Source organism: Sarcophilus harrisii, chromosome 5 (assembly GCF_902635505.1).
Source record: "Sarcophilus harrisii chromosome 5, mSarHar1.11, whole genome shotgun sequence".
Lineage (NCBI taxonomy): Eukaryota > Metazoa > Chordata > Mammalia > Dasyuromorphia > Dasyuridae > Sarcophilus > Sarcophilus harrisii.
In genome coordinates, this window is record NC_045430.1 from 13,257,592 (window position 1) to 13,284,738 (window position 27,147).

The 27,147-nt window shown below is 54.1% G+C and overlaps 1 protein-coding gene and 1 long non-coding RNA gene across 3 annotated transcripts; one reads left to right on the forward strand and one right to left on the reverse strand.

The window, feature by feature from the left end:
* Positions 1-428: 428 nt before the first annotated feature.
* Positions 429-7,991, reverse strand: LOC105750778. Of its 2 annotated transcripts, none has more exons than XR_001121234.3 (4): positions 7,841-7,991; positions 6,740-6,911; positions 2,242-2,391; positions 429-1,882 (listed from the first exon to the last, which is right to left on the reverse strand). It is a non-coding gene; the product is annotated as an uncharacterized LOC105750778 (long non-coding RNA). The 2 variants fall into 2 exon arrangements; XR_004229931.1 differs by lacking the exon at positions 7,841-7,991 and adding an exon at positions 7,725-7,781.
* Positions 7,992-11,159: 3,168 nt separating this feature from the next.
* Positions 11,160-25,582, forward strand: SOX10 (SRY-box transcription factor 10). The gene is made up of 4 exons (XM_031941251.1): positions 11,160-11,169; positions 11,707-12,165; positions 19,250-19,515; positions 23,760-25,582. The coding sequence occupies exons 2-4, from the start codon at positions 11,753-11,755 to the stop codon at positions 24,470-24,472; spliced, it is 1,392 nt and encodes a 463-aa protein (XP_031797111.1). The 5' UTR covers positions 11,160-11,169; positions 11,707-11,752; the 3' UTR covers positions 24,473-25,582.
* The last annotated feature ends 1,565 nt before the right edge of the window (positions 25,583-27,147 follow it).

Consider the following 27,147-nt stretch of genomic DNA (forward strand, 5'->3'; position numbering starts at 1 on the left):
TTTTTTTCAACATGCTGATCAGTTTTGTAGTTTTTTCTTTTATTTTTAAAAAGTCTTTATTACAGAGATAGGGTAGATAGAGCATCAGCCCTGAAGTCAGGAGGACCTGAATTCAAATCTGGGTTCAGACACTCAATACATCCTACCTGTGTGACCCTGGGCAAGTCACTTAACCCCAATTGCCTGGAAAGAAAGAAAGAAAGAAAGAAAGAAAGAAAGAAAGAAAGAAAGAAAGGAGGGAGGGAAGAAGGGAGGAAAGAAGGAAAGGAGGGAAGGAAGGAGGGAGGAAAGAAGGAAAGGAGGGAGGGAAGGAGGGAGGAAAGAAGGAAGGAAGGAAGGAAGGAAGGAAGGAAGGAAGGAAGGAAGGAAGGAAAGAAAGGAGGGAGGGAACGAGGGAGGGAACGAGGGAGGAAAGAAGGAAAGAAGGAAGGAAGGAAGGAAGGAAGGAAAGGAAAAGTATTTTTATATAAAAAGAAAGCAGAGTTAGAAGAATAAAAACACTAAACTGACCAGGATTATATGAAAGGAAAAATGTGAACAAAAACAGAGAGATGAATAGGGACTTTGAGAGCCAATGAGGCTCAAAGAGCTTAACTAAAAAGCTGTTAGAGACATCTCACAAATAAATTTATTTTAAAATGTAAATACTTGAAAATGGATGCTTATTTGTTTTGTTCTTCTTGTTCTTGTTATTTAGAGCTAAGTGCAGGATCAATTATAAAAATTTAAATAAAAATAAATGAGAATGAAGTGCTCTTGTGCTGGAAAAAAAAAAGTCTTTTTTGTATAAGGAATTGATTAATCTATGGAGATCTATGGTGAAGAGAGTGATAAAGGGCACCTGAGTGACAGAGGAGGAAGAGGAGAGAAGAGAAAACTCATGGTGAATAGCCATCATTTTTTCTGTAAAATAAGAGAAGGGTTTTAACTGAGAGAGTTGGAGAAAGGAAGCCATGGGAAGTTCAAAAAAGGATGAAAATGTTTGGAAGAGCCAAGGAAGAGAGTGGGCTAGTGGAGCTGATGAAAGAAGTAAAGTAGAATTTCTGAAGAACAGCAAGGGTCCTGTTGAGTTGTGTACCCAAGTTGGTAATGGACCCAACCAGAACAATTGTATTTCTTCATCTTCATTCAGTAAAATACATGTTGAGGGAAAGGGGACCAACAGTGTAAGTGATTCAGGGTTGATAACTCAAATAAGGTGAGGGATTGAAGAGCGAAGTTGAATTGGTTCACCAAGGAGTCAAGATGGGGAAATGAGGAGAGAGTGGTTAGTGCGAGGGAGACAACGGAGAACTGAGATGTCGAGAGGGTTACAGAAAGGAAAACAGAGGAAGAGGTGAAAAGCCAAAAGATTAAAGAAATTTCTGAATTCTTCAACACAGACATGGTATATTTGCAAGATAAAGGGTTTGGCCAACTTTGTGTGCACTGAGGGGGAATGGATGAGTAGTAGCTCAGGGGAAGTGAGTAGGTTGAGGGAATGAACCGTCAAGGTGTTTGAGGAAGAGGCAAGATGTATATTGATATCCCCTGGAATGAGGGCAGAAGTTGGAGAGGAGAGAAAAATTGTGAGCCATGCACCGACCTCACTGACTGACGAGAATCTCCACCCAAGGCCGTCTCCAGGACACGGAGGCTCTCAAAGGCCAAGGGAGTACAAAGTGTGGTCACTCCTGCCCAAGCTGGCAGTTCTTCAGACTGACAGTTCCTACTCTGGGAGCCTAAGACAAGCCCAGCCTGGCTCAGTTGGAGAGACTCGCTACCAGAAGCTTGGCCACTGGGCTCTGCATTGGGTTAAACATGGCGGCTCAGGCAGACCATCCACCGAAGTAGTGAGACCATTGAGTTCTGGATGGGAAGGAACTCAGCAATCCTATTAGTCCTAAAAGGGGAGATTCACAAAGCACGTCACTCCCCTGCTTCAGAAACCTTGAATGTAGGAGCAAATACAAAGTCTGCTTCTTCACCACTTCTTTCCAGCCTTATTCTTCCATCTTCTCCACAACCAAACTGAGTAATCTGTCATTCTTCGAAGGTAATATTCCATCTCCTGCCTCCCTGCCTTTGCACTGGCAATCCTCCGGGCCTAGAATGCCATTCCTCCTCATTTCCATAGCTTACATGCCCTAGTTTCCCTCAAAGCTCAGCTCCAGTGCCATCTTCTATATGAGACCTTTCCTGATCCAGCCCTTCTATTTGTCCATGTCTTCCCTTAAAAAAAAAAAAACACTTTATACTTACCTTGCACATATTTTGCACATGTGCACATGGAGAGGCAATGTAATGCAGCGGGAAGAAGAAGACATCACTGGGCTTGGATTCAAATCTCGGCTCGACCACTTATAATCTGTATGATTCTGAACAAATCACTCTCTGGACCTGTTACTTTATCTGTAAAATAAAGGAGTTGGACTAAATCGGGGCACAATATAGTGTCTGTGACCTTATTTTCAAAAATATTTTGATTGCTGTATTTTAATTTAATTTTATTATATATGATATATATTATAATTTTATATATATTTACACATAATTATATATTATAATTTTAATATAAGTGGTTTCCTTTGTAATCCTATGCATTTTATCTTATTCATTTAAATGATTTAGATCTGAGTAGATGCCCATCAGCTGGAGAATGGCTGAATAAGTTATGGTATATGAATGTTATGGAATATTATTGTTCTATAAGAAACAACCAGCAGGATGATTTCGGAGAGGTCTGAAGAGACTTATAGGAACTGATGCTGAGTGAAGTAAGCAGAACTGGGAAATCATTATACACGGCAACAAGAAGACTATACGATGATCATTTCTGATGGACGTGGCTCTCTTCAACAATGAGAGGATTCAGGCCAATTCCAATGATCTTATGATAGAGAGAGCCATCCACATCCACAGAGAGGACTGTGGGAACTGTGTGTGGATCACAACATAGAATTTTCACGTTTTTGTTGTTTGCTTTTTGTTTTCTCTCATTTTTTCCCTTTTTGATCTGGTTTTTCTTGTGCAGTGTGATAACTGTGGAAATATGTATAGAAGAATTACACATGCTTTAACATATGTTGGATTGCTTGCTGTCTAAGAAAGGGGGTGAGAAGAGAGGAGAAGAAAAATTTGGATCACAAGATCGTACAAGGGTGAATGATGAAAACTATGCATGTATTTTGAAAATAAAAAGCTAAAAAAAGAAAAAAGGAAAAAGAAAAGAAAATGATTTCCAGAAGAGGTCCATTAGCTTAGCTGGACTGACTGACAAAAGGATCCAGGTCACAGAAAAAGGTGAGGAGCCTCCAGACAAGATGATATCTAGATCTATGATCTCATGTTGTTCACACATAAAGCAGGCAGAGACTGGCTTGTGGTTTTTTTCCCTTTCATTCGTATCCCTATTTTCCCAGCAATATCATTAACAGAACTATACCCCAACTTAATTCAATTCAATAAAAATTAATTGGTACTATGTGTTGGGCACTGTGCCAAGAGATCAAAGATGAAGATACTATAGAACATATAGCAGCTTATAGCTCTACATATAGCTTCCTATAGTGATACCAATAGAATATATAGCAGCTTTTTTTGTGATGATCAAGGATTGGAAATTAAAGGGGTGCCCATCTACTAGGGACATGGAGTGGAATGCTTCTGGGCTACGGGAAATGAAGAAACTTTCAGAGAATCCTGAGAAGACTTGTATCAACAGATAGAAAGTGAAGTGAGAAGAACCAGGAAAACACTTTATACAAAAAACAAAAACAAAAAAACAAATGAGAAAGACAAACAGCTTTGAAAGAATTATGAACTCTGGTCAATCCTAAGTGAACGGGAAATCACCTCCTGATAGAGAAGAGCTGGATGAAGATGCAGAATGAGACACACATTTTGGGACGTGACCAATGTGGGAGTTTGTGTTGCTTAACTGTGCTTGTTCAAAAAGCTGTTTAGCCCAGTTTAGAAGTGATGGGGTAAGAGGGAGGGAGGGGGAAAGTTAGATAATTGAATTTAAAATGTATCTCCCTATCTTTCAGCATTGGATCTGTCGCACAATAGGCCCTTCATGAATGTTTGTGAGTTGACTGATGGCAGTAAAGTTCAGAAGAAGGGACGGAAGCTCAGAGAAAGAACGACTGGTCCACGAGCACCTGGCTAAGTGCAAGGCTGAGATGGCTATAGGGGCTTTCTGGATCCGAGTTTAGAGTTACAAGCGATAGAAGGAACCAGTTTTCCATCCCTTCCCCCATCCTCAAGAAAGCACCCGATCACACGGGAGACAGCCCAGGATCCTCGTGAAGGGGATTGGGCTGGGACAACAGGAAGGTGAGACAGGGAGGGCTGTGTGATCCAGGAAGGTGGCAACATGTTCTCAGATTTCTGGGAAGCCAGGGGACGTCAGGCCTCCTCCCCCTTCCCTCCCACTGCCCAGCCAGGAGGCGTGAATCCCAGTCGGCCAGGTCCTGGGACACCCAGAGGCCTCGGCCTTCTCTGGCTCTGGGGGATCCCCCAGCAGAGTTGGGGTACAGCGGTGCAGACCCGCAGGGCAGAGGACTAGGGAGAGAGGGGACGACAGCCTCTTCTTCCATGCAGCAGCCTTCCAGGACCTTCCTCCAGGAAGTCTCCCTTGGGTGATCTTTGTGGAGAGAACCACAGATTGTTGTTCACCCTTGTTCCCAAAAGGAGCCCATGCTAGACTTGGCGGTGTGAATCCTGCCTCGGGCACTTCCTAGCTGAGTGACCCTGAGCAAGTCACCTGCCTCTCAAAGGCCTTCTCTGTAAAGTCTCAGCAAAGCCTCAGGTCCCTTCTAGCTCTAAATCTAAAACCCTGGGGCCCCTCTGAGTCTCCCTGGTAAACTGGATTTGGAGATGATAGTTCAAGTCCCAGCTCAGCTACTGATTAGTGGTGTGAACCCTCTGTAAAAGGGGGTGCTCGCATACAATGGGAGGGACCTCTCATTGCAACTTCTCCTTTAAAAAAAAATGGGTCATTCAAGGCTCTTCTTGTTTCTGCCATCACCTTGGCAGAAATCCCATGTGCACGGGATTGGGGTGGAGGGGAATCCAGGACTAAAGTCCCCAAGTCTCTAATGCTCTTCACAAACCCTGACTCAAACCAACAAGTAACAACAACAATAACAGCTAGCATTTATGTAGCTCTACAGCTTGCCATCTCATTTGATACTCACAATAGATGCTATTATTATCCCCATTTTATGGATAAGGAAACCGAGGTGGCTGAGAGAGCTTCCAGGACTCACCCAGAGTCACAAAGCCGGTGCCTAAAGCAGGATGTGCCTTTTTGGCTCCAAGGCCTTTCTCACTCCAAGAAGTCATTCCTTGTGTCACCTGGTTGTCTTGGGGATGAGCCCCCAGGACTTGCCAACAAAATCCACGATACACTTCTCTTCTGGGCATCCCTTGGGTTAACAACACACAGCACTGCCCCCCCCCACTTCCTGAGATTGCCAAATTCAATACCTCTGAGGTCATTAAGCCCACCGAGGTCCCAACTGGCAGGATTTACCCCATGTAATACCCATAATCCCCAGAAGGCTCTTTCCCTCTAACTTCTGGGAAAATCTCCCATTCTCTGACTTGGTCCCCAAGGAGTCCATTCTGACTCTATGTCTTTACTCTGAAACAGCTCTAGTTGGGCCAGATGGGGCCTCATGCTCTGGGGGTTGGGAGATGGGAGGGGTGGCCATTCACGGCCTCTGGGCACACCTTCGGGAGTCTGTGGGGATCAGGGTGGGGTTCCCTTTAAACTAGCCAAGCCCAGCAGAAACAAATTAGAGGGGAGGGGAGCGCCTGCTTGCTAATCCTCCATTTACAAAAGGCTCCTTCACAGACCAGGAAAGACAGAGGGGAAGGGAGGAGGAGGGAGGAGGAGGAGGAGGAGGAGGGAGGAGGAGGAGGAGGAGGAGGAGGAGGAGGAGGAGGGAGGAGGGAGGAGGAGGAGGAGGAGGAGGAGGAGGAGGAGGAAGATGCTGGGAACGAAAGGGTTAAGAATAGAGGATCCTGAAGGAATGAGCACAAAAAGCAGCCCGGGGTTGGCCATGTCGTCCAGAGGAGAGTGAGAGGCGATTTGTGGACTTCTGATTTACCTACAGTCTCTCGAGGGTATAGTTGGCCAGTGTGGGCTTCTAGGGCCAGCCTTGTTAGTAAATGGAGAAAAATCACAGAAACAGACAAAAAAACACAGACCAGAGGATGGCAGAGCTGGTAGGGAGCTTAGAACAGGGGATGTCAGAGCTGGGAGGGGCTTAGAACAGGGGATGTCAGGGCTGGGAGGGAGCTTAGAACAGGGGATGTCAGGGCTGGGAGGGAACTTAGAACAGGAGATGTCAGGGCTGGGAGGGAGCTTAGAACAAGAGCTGGAAGGGAGATTAGAACAGGCCATGTCAGAGCTGGGAGGGAACTTAGAACAAGAGCTGGGAGGGAGCTTAGAACAGGGGATGTCAGAGCTGGTGGGGAGCTTAGAACATGGAAATATAAAAACTGGGAAGGGCTTTAGAACAGGGAATAGCAGGGCTGGGAGGATGCTTAGAACATGGAATGTCAAAACTAGGAAGGACTTTAGAACTTGGAATGGCAGAGCTGGGAGGATCTTAAAATAGGGAATAGCCGAGCTAGAAGAGAGCTTAGAACAGAGTTAGGAAGAGACTTAGGACACAGATGTCAGAGCCTGGAAGTACCATAGAACAGTAACTGTTAGGACAGTAAAAGTCAGCTAGTCTCAGTTTACCTGTTCTGAAAGTAGGAGTGCCATCCTCTGGAAGGAATCAATGGCCAGCCCGGGTGGGAGGCCTTCTTCAAGGGTCCTTTCATCTCCATCCCCTAGAGCTGCCCCATAAGATGATCACCTCCTGATGAGGCCATCCTTAAAGCCGGATCCCTTTGCTCTCTGATTCTGCGCTCTGTTAAAATGCAAGATGGTGGGGAAGTGAGCCTTAGGCTCTCCTGGACCACTGACGAGTGTGTCAGACCTTCTCCTGGGAGCACACGCTGCTTGGGGACAGACAGAAGAGGGGGGTCTGGGGACTTAGGGATGGGGGGAGGTTATGATTTGTTTTCAGTCATCGCTGGAAAGATTTTGGGGGGTCTACACTTCCCTCTATACCCCAAATCTCATAGGGATAGATGCATGATTTGACCCTCCCCTCCCCCAACAGGGACAATCCTTAAACTCAGCCCTCTAAAAGAAATGTTTCCATCCTTTTTTCCTCCCCCGAAAGACGGATTGGCCCTTGATATTTGGGGGGTGGAGGGAAGGGAGGGGCTACAGACAACGTTAGGATCATAGAATCTTAGAAGAAACCTCTGAGGCCATCTCATTCAATTCCCTCATTTTACAGAGAGGGAAACTGAGGCCAGGAAAGTTAAAATCATGCCTAGAGGAATGGTCTTCCAACTCCAGAGACAAAATATGTGGAGTCAGAGAAAGCAGCCTGGGAATGGGGGGCTGGGGGCGGGTTAGGAAGAAGCCTCCGTCTCCACCTCGGGTCCTTCTAGTGAGATTTTTCCCTATTCCCTACACCACCCCCCCAAATATACACACACACACCACGTCCACCAACGATTCTTCGGGGAACAGAAAGCCTGACTTTGGTGGTCCGTGGCCTCCTTCTGGGGGCTCCCCCAGCTGTGGACCCTCCTAAGCCAACATATCCCCCATCCCCCCTCCCGCTCTAGAGGGAGAGGTGCCCCAGAGAGGGAGAGGTCGGACGCACCTTCCTTCCTCAGCCTCCCCAAAACAGGGATCTCTCCACTCCTGCCCTGCCCCCAAGGCCCTGGGACTGAGGGCCCAGGAGCTAAGGGAGAAAAGAAATGGAAAAGGGGGACCCACCGGGAGCCAGGAGCCGGGGCCGGAGGCCGTCCGCCGCAGAGGGACGGAGGGAGGGAGGCCGGGAGGCCGGGCCAGGAGGCTGCCTCCGGCTGGGGCGCCCGTCCCATCGGTTCTGAGGCTGGCCCGCCGGCTGCTCTCAAAAAGCTTTTTATGTGAGGGAGTGTGTGTGTGAGTGTGTGTGGTGCACATCACATGATTGCCGTTCACCTGTACTCCGAACAAAGACGGCTCACTGTTTCAAGGCCCCAAACCCGAGGCCGGGCACAGGGAAGAAGGGCGGGTAGAGGGGTGGGGGCTGGCCACACTGGGGGTGGCGTCGGGAAAACTGGGGGGGGATTGTCAGAGTCCGGCGAGGGAGAGAAAGAGAAAACCCTTATCAAACTCCTAATTCATCGGGCTCCCGAGTCCCGACACACTGGTCCGATTGTCCGGGGTATGTGTGTGTGTGTGTATGTGTGTCCGGGTGGGGGGTTTTACAGTGTCCACCCCCTGCACACCCCCTGGCCTGCCCTGTGTGTGACTCTTTCACTGTGATCTGGCTCCCCTGAATCTGGCCTCCCCCAGCCATGGGCCGGCCTGTGGCCCTCGCCCCCACGGGACCCCTGAACGCAGAGCCAGCCATCTGAGCTCACCCAGTGCTGCTGGGGCTCTCAGGTGTCCGGGACTCCAGCTCCGAGGGGTTTCCCCACCGCTCCTTCCCCCCAAGCCCGGGGTCCGCTGGGAAGGCCATTCAGGCCTAGGTCAGGAGACCAGCTCCAGGCTAAGGTCCCAAAGCCCACCCTCAGAAACCCAGAAGAGACCATATGGACAAGAGGAAAAGAGAGGGTGGGCAATTGGGGGGAGAGGTCCAGGATCTGGATTCAAATCCTTCTCTGACACTAGCCGGTGACCCTAAGCAGTCCAACCTCTCTGGGGCTGTTTCTCAAATGACTTTGGACTAAATGATCCCTTCTGTGTCCTGCTAGTGTCCTGATTTGGGGTGGGGGGGGTGGGGGGACATAATGAGGAAGGGCAAAGGGAGACATCACAAAGAGAGGTGAGGATGGAGGATGGGCCTGGGAAAATGGAAACGAAAAGAGATTCTAGGGGCAGGGAAGAGCCGTCAGGGGCGATGGCCTGGGGCGGAGTCACTGGGGACTGGGGGGCCCTAACCTTCCCAGCCCCCCCAGCCCCATCAAACGGACTCAGAACATCCAAGGTCACACAGGGTTGGGCTGAAGCTGTCCACAAAGTCCCATGAGGCACGGAGGGGAAATTCTAGTGGGCTTGAGGGTCACTAAGTTATCTAGTCTCCCTCAGCCCGCACCCACAATCCCTCTCCCAGTCAGGGCCCCTGCGAGGAGCCAGGGTTGAGGGCATTAGAAGCAGGGGTTGGGGGTGGGGGCTGCCCCCCGCCCAGAACCTGCCTTTTCTCCAAGGTTCAGACACGGGAAGTTCTGTTGGGGATGGGGAGGGGGCCCCTGACCGGAGGGAAAATCCTCCCTCCCCACCCTTCCCATGAACCCTCCCCTCCCCCATCTTTCCCCCTGGGCTGGACGGGGAGGGATGGCATCCCACCCCTCTCCCCAACCTTATCCTGCTCATCCCTTCCCCCTGGCCCCAGGTTAGCTCCGCTGGTGAACAGAGGGAGGGGACAGAGCGGGAAGGAGAAGAGACCAGTGTTCCCCGCGGGGACCACCTCCCCAAGGGCTGGGAAACAGCTCCCCCATCCCAGGTCATCTCCACGCCTCTGGCCCCGGGCAGGAGCACAGGGGAGACACAGACCCTTGGACTGTCATGGCTGGGAGGGGGCTCAGAACGGGATGTCCGAACGGGGAGGGGGCTCAGAACAAGGAATGTCAGAGCTGGGAGGAGCTTAGAACAGGGGCTGTCAGGGCTGGGAGGGGGCTCAGAACAGGGGATGTCGGAGCCGGGAGGGAGCTTAGAACAGGGGATGTCAGGGCTGGGAGGGGTCTTAGAACAGGGGATGTCAGAGCTGGGAGGGGTCTTAGAACAGGGGGTGTCAGAGCTGAGAAGGAGCTTAGAACAGGGAATGTCAGAGCTGGGAGGGAGCTTATTACAGGGGGTGTCAGGGCTGGAGGGTATCAGAGAAAGCTCAGAACTTGTTGGAACTTTAGAACATGGACCTTTAAAGTTGAGAAGACCCTTAGAATAAAGAACATTAGAGCTTGAGAGGAAGATTTGCAGCAGCTGTCCAAAATGACCCCAGGGTCCTCTAACCTCTCCAGAACTGCTCATTACTCTACATTGTACCTCAGCGGTCTTTGCCTTCTTTTTCTCCTTCCTCCCCATCCCCTTTTCTCATGGGTTCCTCCATGGGGAACCACTAGACACCCCCACACACACACTTCCCCCCGCAAATGAAAGGACTCCTGCAGACAAAACTGCCTTCACCCCCTCCCCCAGGGCATGCTGGAAGTTGTAGTCTCCCTCGCTCCACATCATGTCTCACCTAGAGGGAAGGTGGGCAGCGGCTCCCTGCTCTTGACTTCAGCTGCCCTGGTCCCTAAAACAGGCCTAATGTCCCCATGCAAAGCAAGAGTCCAAACCTTCCTCTGGGGGCCTCAGTTTCCTTTTCTGTTAAATGAGGGACTTGGATGGGATGGTCTATCTCCAAGCCCCCTCCCAGCCCTGACAGCCCCGTTCTGAGCCCCCTCCCGCCCTCACACCCCTGCTCTGAGGCCTCTCTCTGCCCTGACAGGCCACGCTGTGAGGCTCTCCTAGCACTGACACTCTGCCCTTGAACACCCCACATCCTTTCCAGCTCCAGTCCCCCCCAGGTGGGTGATCCCTTGGGCCACGGGTCTGAGCCCGGAAGAAGCCGGGCCCCCTCCCTCCCTTTTTTTTCCCCCAAGGGTTTACGCCCAGGGGTTGATTGGGAAGGGGAGTGGTTGGGGAAGGTGGGAGGGGGTTTACCCCAGGAAGGTTTCCTTTGGGAACCCTTTGAGAGGGGTTTTCAATGAAGGGGTTTTTGTTTGGGGTTTTTGCAAGTTTGGGGCCTTACCCGGGGGTTCCCGGTGGAAAAGGGGAGGGAGGGAAGGGGAGGGGAGGGAGGGGGGCTTGGGGATTGGAGGGAAAAGGGCCGGGGAAGAAAGGGAGTTTGGGATTTTTTTCCCTTTCCTTTCCCTTTGCCCTTTGCAGCCGGAAAAGTTGGGTTGGTGGGTTCCAGGGGAGGGGTGGGGAGATTGGGGAAGTGGTTGTTTGGGGATGGTAGAGTTTGAGGGTTTTTGGGTTTTGCCCTTTGCCCAAGAGAAGGAGCCAGACCCCGGGTTTTGGAGTTATTCCGTTTGGGACCTTGTTGTTTAGAGGCCTTGGGAGGGCCGACCGAGGTGAGTTTCCCCGGTTTCCTTTTTCTTTGGTTTGCCTTCCCCTTGGGGGCCCCCTTTCGGGCCGGGGAGAGGGGGCCCTGGCCCTTTCTGGGCCACCTGCCTCTACAGGGGGAACGGGGGGTGAGGCCCGGCCGGACGGGGCAGCGGCGGGAGAGGGGCGGGGAGGGGGAGTGGGACTTTCCCCTCGGGGAGCCTGGGGCCCTCGGGGAGCCCGCTGCTCTCCCCTTCTCCCCACAAAGCCCCACCTGAAAGCAGAAACAAACAAAAAGCCTCCTCGCACCCACCCACAGCGAGGGGCGGTTGGGACGGGGCGAGGGGAGGGGGAGGTCTCTGCCGTCTGGGAGGGACTTGCGGCAGCTCCCCTGGGCCGGGGCTGGGGCTCAGCCCGCGAGGTGGGAGCTGGGGGCCAGCCTCTGGCCCGTCTCCCTCCTGCCACCCCGCCGGGCCGGGAGCCAGGCCGGGGAGGGAGGGCCCGTGGGTGCTCCCCGGCAGCGGGAGGCTCCCGCTCCATCTCCCTCTCGCCTTCCCCCAGCGCAGAGGCGAGAGGTCTCCGGGCGAGGCCGAGGCGGAGGGAGACGGCGCCATGAGCGAGGAGCAGGACCTGTCCGAGGTGGAGCTGAGCCCGGTGGGCTCCGAGGACCCCCGCTGCCTGTCCCCCGGGGGGCCCTCGCTGGGGCCGGACGGCGCGGCCCTGCACGCCAGCCCCGCGCCCGGGGAGCTGGGCAAGGTGAAGAAGGAGCAGCAGGACCCCGAGGTGGACGACGACAAGTTCCCCGTGTGCATCCGCGAGGCCGTCAGCCAGGTGCTCAGCGGCTACGACTGGACGCTGGTGCCCATGCCCGTGCGGGTCAACGGCAGCAGCAAGAGCAAGCCCCACGTGAAGCGGCCCATGAACGCCTTCATGGTGTGGGCGCAGGCCGCCCGCCGCAAGCTGGCCGACCAGTACCCGCACCTGCACAACGCCGAGCTCAGCAAGACCCTGGGGAAGCTGTGGAGGTGAGTGGCTGCGCCGGGCGAGGGGGGGCCGCGGGAAAAGTCAGGGAAACTGAGGCCCAGGAGGGCGGCGGTCCGAGGTGGCGGGCACTGAGCCGGCAGAGCCCAAAGCTGAGCCCGGCCCTGACTAACCCAAGGCTGTCTCCCGCCCGGCCTTCTCTGCCTCCTTCTCCCGTCCCCCAGAAGTCCGCCTGCCCCCCCCCCAGGACCTGACCCCAGCCTCCGGGAGCCTCTCCCCAAGGCCAGGGCCCCCCAAGTGCCCTCTAGTGGCTGGTATTCTGATGGGGCGGGAAGGAGGGGACGAGGGCTTGGGTTGGGTTGGGGACCGTGGGTGGCTTGGCAGGACGGCGGGGTCCCCGAGCCCCCAAGAGCCCTTGGGAAGGGACCCTCTGGTCCCACGGTCCCACCTTACACACGAGAGACCGAGTCCTCCCCCCGTCCCCGTCCCCGGGCAGCCTTCTCCAGCCGCAGGGTCCCCCATTTCCCAAGCCTGAGAGCAGGACAGGGCCGGGGGACAAGAAGCCCGACAATTGGGCGGAAGCTCCGGGCCGAGGCTCGACTCCGCCATTTCCCACTGGGCGACACTGAGCAAGGAGCTGGCCCTTGCCCTCTCCTGTGGGGGGCAGGAGTAGCTTGGGCCCCCCCTTCCTCCCCTCCCCCAGTTCTGAGGGACTGTGATTGATGGCTGACTAAGGGTAGGGGACTATGTACGGGGGACATGCATAAGGGGAAGGAAGGGCGGGAGCTTTCCTCCCAACTTAGTCCTGGGCTAGGGACAATCCCGGGGATCGGGGCGTGAAAGAGAGAAATTGGTGAGAAGCAGCAGGACCCACGGTCACTGCCCCCTGCCATGGCCACCATCCCGGGCACACGCGCCTCGGCCGCCAGCCCCAAGTCATCCTCGGCACCAGTTGGCACAGGCTCCCCGGGCCTGATCCCCCGTCATGTGCCGCAGCCGGCTCCCAGGTTTCCCTTTCTCCCTTTAAGAAGGAAGAGCTAGCAGCGGACCCCCAGTCAGGGACTGTCTCCTGACCAGGCTGTGTTCTCTCTCCCTGCCCGCGGCCCTCCTGCTGGGACCTGCTGCCCCCCCCACCCCGGCGCCATCTTTCCTCTCGGGACCCTGCCAGTGCCCCCTCTCTCTCCCTGGCGGGCTCCCTGCCCCCCAAGGCTGAGCTGGGACAGCCGACCTCCTCACCCACCGAAGCGGGGGCCCCTCCCCCAGCCTGTATCTGGAAAGGGCAGGTCTTCAGACCAGGGGACTAGGGCGGGTCCCTGCTGGCGCACTGCCCTGCCCCACAATTCCCCACCTCTGCTCCCTCCATTCCAGCCTGAAACCGCACTCCTGGGCCTCCCGGTTGTGTTAGGGAGCAGGAGGCGAGCTGAACCTGGGGGTCCTCATTCCCAAGCCCCCAGGTGAGGAGGGAGCCACCTCGGGGCCCGAGGCCTTCCCAGTGGCCAAAGTGCCGACCCTCCATTTCCCTGTCCGGTTCCTCCCGCCTAGTTCGTCAGGCTCTGGGTTCCGGTTTTGGCTGGACCCCCGGCAGATTTAATGGGGCCTGAACCCAACCACTCCTGGCCCCATTCCCCCACCGGGTAGCCCAGGAGGGGAAGGAGGGGAGAGGGGGTTTTACAGAAAGGCCCTGGCTCAGACCCTCTGGGCCCTGCCCCCCTAGCACCCCTCCAAGGGCAGGCCTGGGACCAGAGGCCACAATGGCCGAGCCAGTCCTGAACCACAGGGCTCTCTGGGCCCCTGCTGCAGGGCGGTTTGCTGAGAAGCCTGTCCCGAGCCCGGGAGCTGCCCTCCATGGCAGTCCCAAGGCTCGGGGGATAGGCAGGAGGGGGTACCCAGAGCCCCCGCAGAGCCGCTGGCCCCTTGGGACCACCGGGGGACGAGCAACAAAGCCTGCCTGGGGAGACGGGCCCTCTGTCCTAGCGTGCGGGAGGGGCTGGCGGGGGGGGGGGGGAAGCTGGGAAGGGGCCCTAAGCAAGTCACAAGTAACCGCCGCCCCAGGCCCTTTGGGGAAACACCTTAGCAAGGCAGTGGGGCACGGAGTGCCAGGGCTGGGGTCAGGGCTTGGATTCAAATCCTGCCTCAGCCTCTTGCTCTCTGTATGACTTTGGGCAGGTCGTTTAGTTTCCTCAGGTTCCTCCTTGGGGTGGCCTTGAAGGTCCCGGTAGCTCCCCGCCAACGATCCAATGACCCGGCTTGCATCAGTGGTTGGAAGGAAAATGCTTTCTAAACCACTGGGGCCTGTAGCTTACTCTATCAATCTACAAACATTTATCAAGCACCTAGTGTATGCTAGACACCAAGTGTTTATTAAGCACTTGCTCTACACCAGGCACTGCAGATAATCAGTCAAAAAACATTTATTGAGCATTCAGTGTATGCTAGACACCGAGGATACAATCAACAAGTGTTTATTAAGCACTTCCCTATACCAGGCACTGCAAATAATCAATCAACAAACATTTATTGAGCACTAACTGTATGCTAGGACTGAGGGTACAATTAACAAATATTTATCAGTCACCTACTGTGTACCAGGCCCTGCAGATACAACAGCAAATATTTATTAAGCACCTACTGTATGCGAGACACTGAGGATACAATTAACAAATATTTATCAGTCACCTACTGTGTACCAGGCCCTGCAGATACAACAGCAAATATTTATTAAGCACCCACTGTATGCTAGACACTGAGGGTACAATTAACAAAATCAGCACACATTTATTGAGTGCCTTCTGTGTGCCGAGCTTGGTTACAAAGGTAGACATACCAGTCCCTGCCCCTTGAAAAGCTGACGGTATAACTGGAAAAGACTCTCTAAATAACAGATGCTAGGGGTGGGGAGAGGAAGCCCTGGCAGCTGAGGGATCAAGGGAGCTCCCAGGGCCTTCCGGGCCAAGATTTGCCCCCTCAATCCCAACGTCCAGATCTCAACCTCCCCACCATCCCCCCCTAGATTCTCCCACCCAGGACCTGGCGACGGGCAAGCCCTAGGCCCTGTCTGGTCACAAGGTGCGCTCCTGCCTGGGCCGGGTAATGGAGGACGGGAATGAGGAAGGAGAGTGCTAGGTGTGACTGCATGCTGGGGGCAGGGCAGGGGGTGGGGGACTGCCGCAGGCCGGGTTGGCAGACACATTCAGTGCCTGAGGTTAGCAGGCCGGGAGCCAGAGGCCCCCAAAGCTCTGTGTGTCCAGGGATTGGGGCGGGGGTCAGAAAGCCAAGATGGCCGCTCCCCAGAGGCTGCTGGGAGCCCCCTGGGACTTGCCAGCTCAGGACCCCGGGGGACAGGGCTGAGACCCCAGGAACACCTCCCCTTTCCCACCACTGGGTGGGCGGCCTTCCAGGAAGATACCCAGAAAGGGCAAGCAGCCTCAGTCTGGCAGAAGGTGCCCAGGGAGGGAAACAAGCAGCCGGGGTTGCCTCTACTTACCCACCCAGATTTCCTTCCTGGAGCTTTCCAGAAGTGGGGATTGGGTGGGAGGAGAGATCCCGACCTCCCCAATGGCCCCCAAACCCCTTATCTAGGACACTTCCTGTCCTTGTCCCAAAGGGTGAGACGGGTACATCGGGAGTGGGTGAGAGCTCTGGGTGCCCACCCTTGGGGGCTGGGGGAGCGTCCAGGGTCCCACCGGGGCGTCTCAAATGTAGTTCTGCCTCTTAACCTGAAATTCCCTGAGATCCCAGCTGCTCAGAAGCCAAGGCCAGTGGCCCAGGCCAGGGAACGGGGGAACCAGAGCCAGGGAGAAGCGTAGCCCACTTCCCTGTGTTCATGAATGGGTCCCTTTGGTGAGCTACTCAGGGACGGGGCACAGAGTCAAACCCTTTCCTCTACTGCTCCCCGCCCAGAGCAGAGTGGGCCAGTCCACAGGCGCCTGGTCCCTGGTGCTGGCTACTGCGCCAGCTTGGGCAAGTCACTGCCCGGGGGTCCCAGTGACCTCCCTCAAGGGGAGAACAGTCAGACGAATGTGTCGGCAAGTCCCTTCTGCCATTAGAAGGATGTCAGCCTCGGGACAAGGGGCTGGAATCCCCAGGCAGACCCTGACTCGGGCTGAGGTTGAGGCTCAGGTTGTGTTTAAGGCTAGTCAGGGACAGAGTCAGGGTCAGGGAGTAGGGATGCTGGAGATCTGAGTTCAAATTCTGCCTTAGACACTGACTAGCTGTGTGACTCTGACCAAGTCCCTTAACCCCTGTCTGCCTCAGTTTCCCCATCTATAAAATATGGATAATAACAGCCCCTACTTCCCAGGGTTGTTGTGAGGATCAAATGAGCTTACATGTAAACTTCAGCGTCATATAAATGTTCTGTCAGCTTCATTATTATCGTTGCTGCTGTTGTTCTTGTCTTATATTCCCCTGTAATGGTACAGGGTCGCAATGTGACACTGGAGGTTACAGACCCTTGGGTAAAAATAAGAATATCTCACTTTCCAGAACACTTCAAGCATTTGCAAAGTGCTTTACACACACAATCTCATGTCTCCTCTTGACCCAGTTGGTCACTCCCATTTTACAGATGGGGAAACTGAGGCTCAAAAATGAAATGACTCGATTAGGATCACACAGCTAGAGGATCTGAGGCAGGATTAAAACCCTGTCTCCCTTACGAACGGCATATGCCCATACGGCACCTTGCTCTGGGCCCAGAAGACAGTAGCAAAGTCCCCGGCGCTGATGGGCGGCACATACCAGGGATGGGGGGTGATAGGATGGAGGGGGGGTATCCGGGGCCTGGAGAGAAGTGGTTTATCCTGGCTCACACGAGTAGCAAATGGCATGAGAGGACTCGAACCCGGGCCCTGGAGCCGCTGGCTGGAGGGCAGGGCTGGGGAAGCTGGCGGCGGGGAGGAGCAGTTGGTGTCCGGGCCAGGGCCTGGCAGCTCAGAGATTTAAGGCTCAGGAATGAAAGTCTCCCAGGAATGCTGGCCCTAGGAATGCTGGGCAGGCAGGGACACCCGGCATGGCCCCGCCCTCACACTCGGGCAGGGGCAGGGGGAAGGGAGAGGCACAAAGTTAGTGGGGGAGGGGGCCCAAAGCTGGTAGGGGAGGGGGAGGCATAAAGCTGGGGGGGGGGGAGACAGCTGCCCAGTGGCTCCCTTCCCGGAGAAACTGGCACATAAATGAACATGTCTGGCATTTTCTCTGCTGCCTTATATCCTCGCTACTTAGGGTGCTCCCAGTCTCTCGTCTCTGCCCCCGGAGTTAGAAATGGGTCACTTCCACATAAAGACCCCTCCCTGTTCCCCTCTGAAGGCTTTGGGAAAGAAAGGAAGGAAAAGGTCCTCTAGTGAGTTTCCTTTGGCTCTCTCTGTCCCCAGTCATGGCAGAGGCAGGGTAGTACAGTGGTTAGGAGGCAGGGTAGGACAGTGGTCGGAGCGCCAGGACACTGTTCCTTATTCCCCTGAGTGGTCGGGGACAACCCAATTTTCAGCTGCTCTGCACCCAGTCCCTTCCCATAACAACAAATTTCTCTTCCTAGTCTGTCTCCCCCTCCCCTCCTTGCTAGAGCTAGAGAGAACTCTGGGACGTCACTAGTCAAGTCCTTGTTTCACAGATGAGAAAACTGAGGCAGGAAATGAGGAAGTCGGGCTAATCAAGTAGCAGAGCCAGGCTCCTTGAACCCAGGTCTTTTTACTTCAAATTCAGGGGGAGTCCCAAGTGTGAGCAAACATTGGCCTCTGTTAGGGAGACAGACACACACTCAGATACCAAATGGCTCTGACAGGGTCTCACTGGGATGGAGCCCATGGGCCTCAGCAAGCAAAATCCCAGCCTCTCTCGTGCACTCGTTTCCTGGCAGCTGAGAGATGAGCTAAAAGATCTCTGGAGGTCGGGGGAGTTCTGGGAACCTCAGCCCTCAGAGGGAAAGACGGGGCAGGGTGCCTGCCCAAACTCTGGGGTCTTAACAGCCAGAGAGCCTTCAGCTCCTGAGACCAAGAGGGGAATTGGTGGGGAGAAGAACCCAGGTTTGAGAATGGCTTGGGAGGGTGGGGTCATTGAGAGCGACAGGGACCCCGAGAATCCCTGCCCTGGTCCCCAGGGTCATGCCCTTCTGTCTGCCAAGGCAGGATGGCTTCCTCAGAGCCCACTGAGCCCAGGTTCTGGAAGCCAGGAAAGGGATGAGTCCTGTCCCAACCCAGACCAGTGCTCCCTTCTCTGCCCCGGAGGTCAGATCCTCCCAGGTGGTGAGGGCTCAGAGCCGCTGTTTCCCACAGTCCTCTCCGTTGCCATCCTCCCAACGTCCCAGCTCGGGGTGGGGGTGGGGGAGAAAGAAGAAGGAAAGACCTGGGGGCCATAATGGATGATCTCTGGATGGAGGGCCCAGGCTGGGAAGGGGGTTACTCTTGATCTGCTGGGTTCCTAGGGGAGGAGCAAGGAGTCGTGGAGGGGGAAGGAGCAGAAAGACGGGTCTCCTAACAGCGAAACCGACAGGGAGGCCGGTGGTGAGCTCCCCGGCCCTGGATACTCAGATGCGCGCTGGGGCATTCTGGGGGCGCTTCCTTCGTGCCTGGGGGAGGGGGCGGCCTCAATGACCTCTGGGAGCCTGACCCCCCCAGATCCCGCAGAAGCGGGCCGGGTCCTCCCTAGCGGCAGCGAGAGTAATGAGAATAAATACGGGTACGAACGGGCATCTCCGCGGAGCCCTTGACATGGGGATCATCTGGTTCAACCTTCTCACTTTGCGGACCGGGAAACTGAGGGAAGGAGGCTGGGAGCCTTGCCCGAGACCCCGCAGTTCGCAGGTGACTAGGCAGGATCTCTCAGTGGTTATCCACGCTCCCGCCCCTGTAGCGCCCCAAAGGATTTCTGCTGATGAGCTCCGGGCCTCCAAGATGCGACATTTACCTTATTCTTCCACCCCCCTCCCTTCCTCCTGCCCCCATCCCACCCTCCTACTCTTCCCTCCTTTTCCTCCTGTCCCCATCCTACCCTTCCCTCTCCTTCCTCTCCCCATCCCATCCCATCCTTCCCTCCTCTTCCTCCTCCCCCCATCCCACCCTCTCCTTTTCTTCCTCTTGCCCCACCCCCCTCTCCCCTTCCTCCTGCCCCCTCCCTCCTCTTCCTCGGGGCCCCCAGGCTGCTGAACGAGAGCGACAAGAGGCCCTTCATCGAGGAGGCCGAGCGCCTGCGGATGCAGCACAAGAAGGACCACCCGGACTACAAATACCAGCCCCGGCGCAGGAAGAACGGGAAGGCGGCCTCGGGGGAGGGGGAGGCCCCGGGCGAGGGGGAGCCCGGCGGGGCGGCCGCCATCCAGGCGCACTACAAGAACTCCCACCTGGACCACAGGCACCCGGGCGAGGGCTCCCCCATGTCCGACGGGAACCCGGAGCACTCCTCAGGTGAGAACGGGGCGGGGGCTGCACGGCGGGTGTGAGCGGGGCGCGGCCCAGGAGCCCCAAGCTCGCGCCCTGATAGGCCCTTTCTGGGGGCGGGAGAGGGGGGAGGAACTAGAGCCCGGCGTCCCTTTGGGGAGCTCGGCTGCGCCCTCGTCTTCTGGAGACTTGGGGGCTCGGGTGAAGGCCAGGGCGGGGCGCGAGGCTGGGACAGTCCCTCTGGCGGGAGGCCGAAGTCTCTGAGCCCGAGGAACCCCAGACCTGAGGGGGAACTTGCCCCTTGGGGAGCCTCGGGCCCAGGGAGGAAGGGGCTGCCCCGCCCGGCCGCACTGTCTGTGACAGCCCGGAGGGAGTCAGCTGCGTGCGGGGCCTCCTCCGGGGCGGGGGGTTCTAACGGGACCGAGACAAGGGAGCCCTGCGGTCCTGTTCCAGGCAATGTCCCTAACCACTATTAGGAGGGTGGGCACAGCATAAAAAAGGTTGTGCTGGCAAAAGGTAGGCCTGGGTTCAAGGAGAAAAACACAGCGGTTAATTTGTTTAGCCAGTGTTCTTCGTTCCCAGTTTGTGCTGGAGAGAAAGACAGAGAGAGAGAGACAAAGAGAGGGAAGAGAGCAACAGAGAGAGGAAAGAGAGACAGACAGAAACAGAGACACAGAGAGAAAGAAACAGAGAGAAATAGAGACAAAGAGAGAAAAGAGAAAGAGAAACAGAGAGAAATACACAGGGAGAAAAGGAGAAAGAGAAACCGAGAGAGAGACAAAGAGAGGAAAGAGAGCAACAGAGAGAGGAAAGAGAGACAGACAGAAACAGAGACACAGAGAGAAAGAAACAGAGAGAAATAGAGACAAAGAGAGAAAAGAGAAAGACAGAGAAACAGAGAGAAATACACAGGGAGAAAAGGAGAAAGAGAAACAGAGAGAGAGAGACAAGGAGAGGAAAGAGAGCAACAGAGAGAGGAAAGAGAGACAGACAGAAACAGAGACACAGAGAGAAAGAAACAGAGAGAAATAGAGACAAAGAGAGAAAAGAGAAAGAGAAACAGAGAGAAATACAGGAGAAAAGGAGAAAGAGAAACAGAGAGAGAGCAAAGAGAAAGAGAGAAAGGAGAGGAAAGAGAGAAGACAGAAACAGAGACACAGAGAGAAAGAAACAGAAGAAATAGAGACAAAGAGAGAAAGAGAAAACAGAGAAACAGAGAGAAAACACAGGGAGAAAAGGAGAAAGAGAAACCGAGAGAGAGACAAAGAGAGGAAAGAGAGCAACAGAGAGAGGAAAGAGAGACAGACAGAAACAGAGACACAGAGAGAAAGAAACAGAGAGAAATAGAGACAAAGAGAGAAAAGAGAAAGACAGAGAAACAGAGAGAAATACACAGGGAGAAAAGGAGAAAGAGAAACAGAGAGAGAGAGACAAGGAGAGGAAAGAGAGCAACAGAGAGAGGAAAGAGAGACAGACAGAAACAGAGACACAGAGAGAAAGAAACAGAGAGAAATAGAGACAAAGAGAGAAAAGAGAAAGACAGAGAAACAGAGAGAAATACACAGGGAGAAAAGGAGAAAGAGAAACAGAGAGAGAGAGACAAGGAGAGGAAAGAGAGCAACAGAGAGAGGAAAGAGAGACAGACAGAAACAGAGACACAGAGAGAAAGAAACAGAGAGAAATAGAGACAAAGAGAGAAAAGAGAAAGACAGAGAAACAGAGAGAAATACACAGGGAGAAAAGGAGAAAGAGAAACCGAGAGAGAGACAAGGAGAGGAAAGAGAAACTGAGAGAAAAACAGAGAGAAGGGAGGGAACGAGAAAAAACCGAGAGCGAAGTAGAGGAAGAGGGAGAAGGAGAAGGTAAAAAGGAGAGGAAGAGGGAATGAAGGAGAGACATAGAGCAAGAGAAAGAAAGATTGAGAGAGGAGAGACAGAGACACACAGATAAGACAGAGACAGCTAGAGAGGAGACAGAGGACAGAAGCAGCTGGCTTCCAGCCTTCAAGCCCAAGAAACATCTGGAGACAGTCTACATCCAAATATCTGGCTATGTTTTGGAGCAGACTCTCCCAAATACCTTAGGGACTCCTTGTGAGGTCGGCAGACTTCCTGGAGGAGGCAGTGCTTAAACTTGGACTTGAAGGACAAGAGCTCTTGGGGCAAAGAGGAAGGGAGGAGGGAGGGCAGAAAAAAGAGAGGGAGGGCATTTGAGCAAAGGTAAGTACCAGGATGGAGCCTGGCAGGAGCAGAGCCTCCTGAATGGAGGGAGCGGGAGTAGAAGAAAATCTCAAAAGAGATAAAACAGGGGTCAGGTTAGAGGACTAAATGCTAGAGAGACATAAGGAATCAGTGGGTAGAATTGTGTGAGCATTTATTGAACACTGTATGCAGGGCTCTTTGCTCCCCACTAGGGATTCAAAATAAATAGGGCGCTGGCCCTTAGGAAGTTTTCAATCTACTTGATCTACTAGGTAGATCTCTAATTTACCTAATTTGAGGTAGGGTGCGATAAGAATATAAGAGAGATCCGGACAAAATATTCTAGAAAAATGGCAGAAAGACACCGGGATCTCTGGACAAGGAAGTTACAGTTAGGCAAGCACGTCAGTCTGGTAAATGTTTAACAGCCGGCTCTCTTCACGGGGAATAAACTCACGGAGCATACATTTAAGTTTAGTCTGCAAAATTAACATTTTTTCCATCACTTTCTTAAGTCTAGACAATCCACAGAGCAATAAATCAAGCCCTAATCTGTAGCATTTTTGGATTTCCAATGGAAATGCTCCCTCTGAAAAATTTAACAATCAGCATGAAGTTTAAACTGACTCCCGCACAAGCCTGAGAGAGTACCTAGACCATAGAGGCTATTGAGTTCAACTTCTTTATTTTACTGGCTAAACAATAAACATTTTTTAAGCACCCACTGTGTGCAGGAAAATAAAACTTAGATAAGGAAAGTCCCAGAATAATCAATAAGCATTTATTAATCACCTACACTGTGTGGGGGACCCTCAAAGCTAACAAAACTTAGATAAGAACGGTTCTTGAATCCAAGGAATCACTGCTTAGAGTTCAAGTGTGGAAACTGAGGCCCAGAGGCAATATAAACAACCTGGGCAGATAGTAAGCAGGATAAGCAAGTAGAATTTCTGGCACAGTGTACCATACCAGAAGTGAACAAATCATGACTCTGCCTGTTACCAACTAGAGGCAAGTCACTAAGTCTCAGTTTCCCCATCTGTAAATTGAAAGGGGCCAGACCAGAGGGTCTCTGAGGTCCCTCCAGTTCCTATAGTGATCAGAAGTGCCTGACACTCATGTCAGTGTCCTTTTTCCAACCAAGAAAATAAACCATCAGATTTAAATTCAATTGAACTAATTCAGTGGAGTGAAACAAGCTTTTATTAAACACCAACTGTTTACTAGGCAGAGTCGCAAGAACCAGGACATGAAGACAGATAATATAATCCTTGTCCTGATGTCTCAGAAGTCTTAGTACAAATGGAAGCTTCTGGTTCAGCAGAGTTTATAACAATAGAAACAGAGCCCTGAGTGGCTCCTTGAGTTAATCAGTCAATAAGCATTTATCAAATACCTACTGTATTACAAAGACAAAATTCCCTGTGTTCAAGGAACTGACCTATTTTGTGGAGGGATGGAGGGGAAGTGTGGGGAAGAGCCCACTGTCTTCTCCCATTAGGAGAGGACACAGTGACCATCCTGTCGAGGATTACTGTTGCCATTTAACTGATGAGGAAACTGAGGCTCACAGAAAAGTAACCTGGAGGTGTCCAATACATGCTCTTTGATGCCAGTCCATTAACTTGTCGATCAGCGAGCATTTATGAATCACCTACTATGTGATAGGCATTGGTACCACAGATACTAAGACCCCCAAAAAAGCATCCCTGCCCTCTTACTGCTAGCCAAGGAAGGTGGCGTGCATCATCCCACACAAAACAGAGGCCAGAAAAATACAAGGTGACTTTAGGCAGAGGATCCGGCAAGGCTGGGGGGGAAGAGCTGCTTCCCTGAGGTTAAGCTGAGGAGGGAGGGCATTGCAGGGGGCAGCGAGGGCAAGGACGTGGAGGTGGTAGATGAGAACAGAAAGAAGGCAGGTTTGCTGGCCCACGGTGAGTGTGCACGGAGGGAGGGATGTGCGGTGAGGAGCACAGCTGGGGGCTCAGTTACTGCTCTGAGTCTGCCCGGGATCACCCCCTAACGCCATGACTCAGTGTCCCTGTTCTCTCTCCTTCTGCCCATCCCTAGGCCAGAGCCATGGCCCCCCCACCCCTCCCACCACCCCAAAGACAGAACTGCAATCAAGCAAGGCAGAGTCAAAGCGGGACGGGCGCTCACTGGGGGAGAGCGGGAAGCCCCACATCGACTTCGGAACCATGGACATTGGTGAGATCAGCCACGAGGTGATGTCCAACATGGAGACCTTCGACGTGGCCGAGTTTGACCAGTACCTGCCCCCCAACGGACACGCCGGCCACCCCGGTCACGTGGGGGGCTACGCCGCGGCCGGCTATGGGCTGGGCAGCGCCCTGGCCGTGGCCAGCGGACACTCAGCCTGGATCTCCAAGCCACCCGGCGTGGCCCTGCCGGCTGCCTCGCCGCCCGGAGTGGATGCCAAGGCCCAGGTGAAAACGGAGGCCTCGGGCCCTCCCGGGCCCCCCCACTATGCTGAGCAGCCATCCACCTCCCAGATCGCTTACACCTCCCTCAGCCTGCCCCACTATGGCTCCGCTTTCCCATCCATCTCTCGCCCGCAGTTCGACTACTCCGATCACCAGCCCTCGGGACCCTACTATGGCCACTCGGGCCAGGCCTCCGGCCTCTACTCGGCCTTCTCCTACATGGGGCCCTCTCAGCGGCCCCTCTACACGGCCATCTCCGACCCCAGCCCCTCGGGGCCACAGTCCCACAGCCCCACACACTGGGAGCAGCCTGTGTACACGACGCTCTCCAGACCCTAGAGGGGGGCCCTTCCGGAGGCTGCGCCCCCCCTCCTCAGCCCTCTCCCCTCTCTGCCACAGGATTGGTGGGGGCTATGGAGGCCAAGGACTGCCAAGTCTCCTTTCTTCTACAGGAGGCTCTCCCCAGCCCTCCGCCCCCACTCGCCTCCCATGGGCGAGAGGAGACCTTGTCCACTCAGGACCTCAGTGGGGTGCTCTTCTCCTGCTCGGTTATGATTCCCTTGAAGGCAGCCCTTCCTTTGGGCCTCCCTACAGACTTTGCTTATCTCCGTCAGGGAGGGAAGACTCCTGTCCTGGATCCTGTGCAGCCCTGGGGTGCCAGCCCAGTCCTCAGGGCTGGCCAGAGCCTCAAGAAAGGACTCCCTGACTGGCATGGCAGTGGGGGAGGCAGAGACCCTCTGAGGACCATGTGGGGCAGCTGTGTATGCAAGGGGAAGAAGGGAAGGTTTGTGGGGCCTCCCCCCACCACCACCAAGCTGAGGATCCGCGGAGGAGGCAGTGGAGAGGGCCCTCCGGGGACAGACTCAGTACCGACGCCCTTGCTGCCCGCTCGGCAAGGATCAGAGACTCCATCCTCCTCCCTCCTGTTTTCTTTGCTAAATGAAGGGGGGGCTTCACCCCCGGCAGTGACGGGGAAGGGAGGTGGAGAGAGGATTTAGAAACAGCTAATGGGGGGAGGTGTTGCCACGTCCCATGTCCCCCCTTGTCCCTACAATAATCCCCGCTTCCCTGACCGTGTCCCAGGTCCCTGGACTCCAAGGCTGGAGAGGTCAATCTGCCCCCAGAGTTTGGGCTCCCGGTCCCAGTGGGAGGCAAAGACCCCATTGTCTGGGAGCAAGGGCCTCTCTGAAGACACCAAAATATCACTATGTACATTGTCCTCCCCCCGGTCATTGGCCCTATCCACCCAGCCCCCAGCCCCCAGCCCAACCCCTGGTGTTTAAATAAAATATGTAGCTGCGTCTGCCCCGTTCCCCAACCCCGCAGTCCACATATAACGCATTATTGCCCCTTTCCCCCTATTTATCTCAGTAGCCCCTTGCCCAGACTCCCTATTAACTCTGCATTAAGCAATCCAGAATAATAAAATTAAAGGTTTCAGTTACTGGCCTCCTGGGCCTGGCCTTAGTCGGTCTGTTGGGAAGAGGGTGGGATACGGCAGCCCTTCGAACAGCGGCTCGGAAGGGAGCTCAGAGGTCTTCCTGGAGCCCCGAGGGAGGGGTTTGGGGACCAAAGCAGAGCCCCTTTTCCTGATGGGGCAGATGTACACATCCGCTCCCACATGGTCACGTAGGCTCACACATGTGCACACTTTACCCACACATGATGTTCACACGACCCACACGCTCCCACACACACATACTCCTGGCTCCCGCCATGGAAGAGGGGATGTTCCATGGTCTCCACTCCACCCCCCGCCCTTTTCACCATCCCAAAGTTGGGAGGACCCTGTTCCCACTCCCACACCCTGAAGGGACGGCCTGAGAGGGGAGGGCCCATCAGGACCAGAGGTATGTGGGAGGCCAGGGGCTGGAGGTTCAAAAGGTCCTGAAGTCTCCGAATCTATTCACAGAGATTTGGGGTAGAGTTCATCCGACTGGGCCCTCCGAAACCCAGCGGCCATGACTGCAAACCACCTGGCCCGGACGAATGACATCCCCGGGTCACGGAGGAAACGGAAGGTGTGATTACCAGCCATTGTTAGTGCTGTTAACAGGGAATGGGAAACCCAAGATTGGAGGACAAATGTCCCAATTCACAAACTGACTCCTAGAATCTCGGGAACAGTCTCAGAGCTCCAAGAGACCCTCAGAGTCATTGAGTCACCCGCCTCCCGGGTGAGGAAAATGGGACTGAGACACACTGCCTTTGGATAACTGGTTTGGGATGGACTCTGACATTTCACCTGCGCAGCCCCTGGAAGGTTAGTAGATGGCACAGAAATGCCGGTTAGAATCATTTGGGCCAACCTCCCATCAGGCAGGAATTCCTTTAACTAAAAGCCAGACTTATCTCCCCCGGATCCCTCCCCTGATGAGGAGCTCACTACCTCAAAGGCAGCCTGCTCCGTAGCTGGGGAGATCTAATTGCTGGAGGTTCTTCATACCAAGCTTCTAGTTCTGCTCTTTGGGGTCAAGCAGGGTCAAGTCGGTGAATCCGACTCTGCTTTCACAAAATATTCCTTCAAACACCTAAAGGCAATTGGTCATGGCCCCCAAATTCTCCTCTGCTCCACGTTAAACTCATGTTGTAGTGAACGGGAGACTGGTGTACACAAGACAAGGAAAGACTCAGAGGAAGGCCCCCGGCTCGTTGGAATAGTGGATGGTGAATTTGTGGAAAAGCACAAAAAGGCCACAAAAGGAAGAGTCTGTGATCTGGACCGGCAAGGACCGGTCAGTCTGGGCAGAGGTAAGAGAAGTACAAAGCCCATGAGCCAATGACGGTTCGATGTGGTAGACAGGTAATGGATTTTGGCTCAGGGAAACATGAGTTCAAATCCTAGCCATGCTACTTGGTAGTTGTGTGACCAACATAAAAGTCCCCGCCCGCAACACGTTTGTATTCTACTGGGGGAAACAATGACAACACATGAAAGCAAAAACAAATATCTACTAAATAAATAAGAGATGATTTGGAGGCTCCAGAAAATGGAAGGGGAGAAGAATGACCCT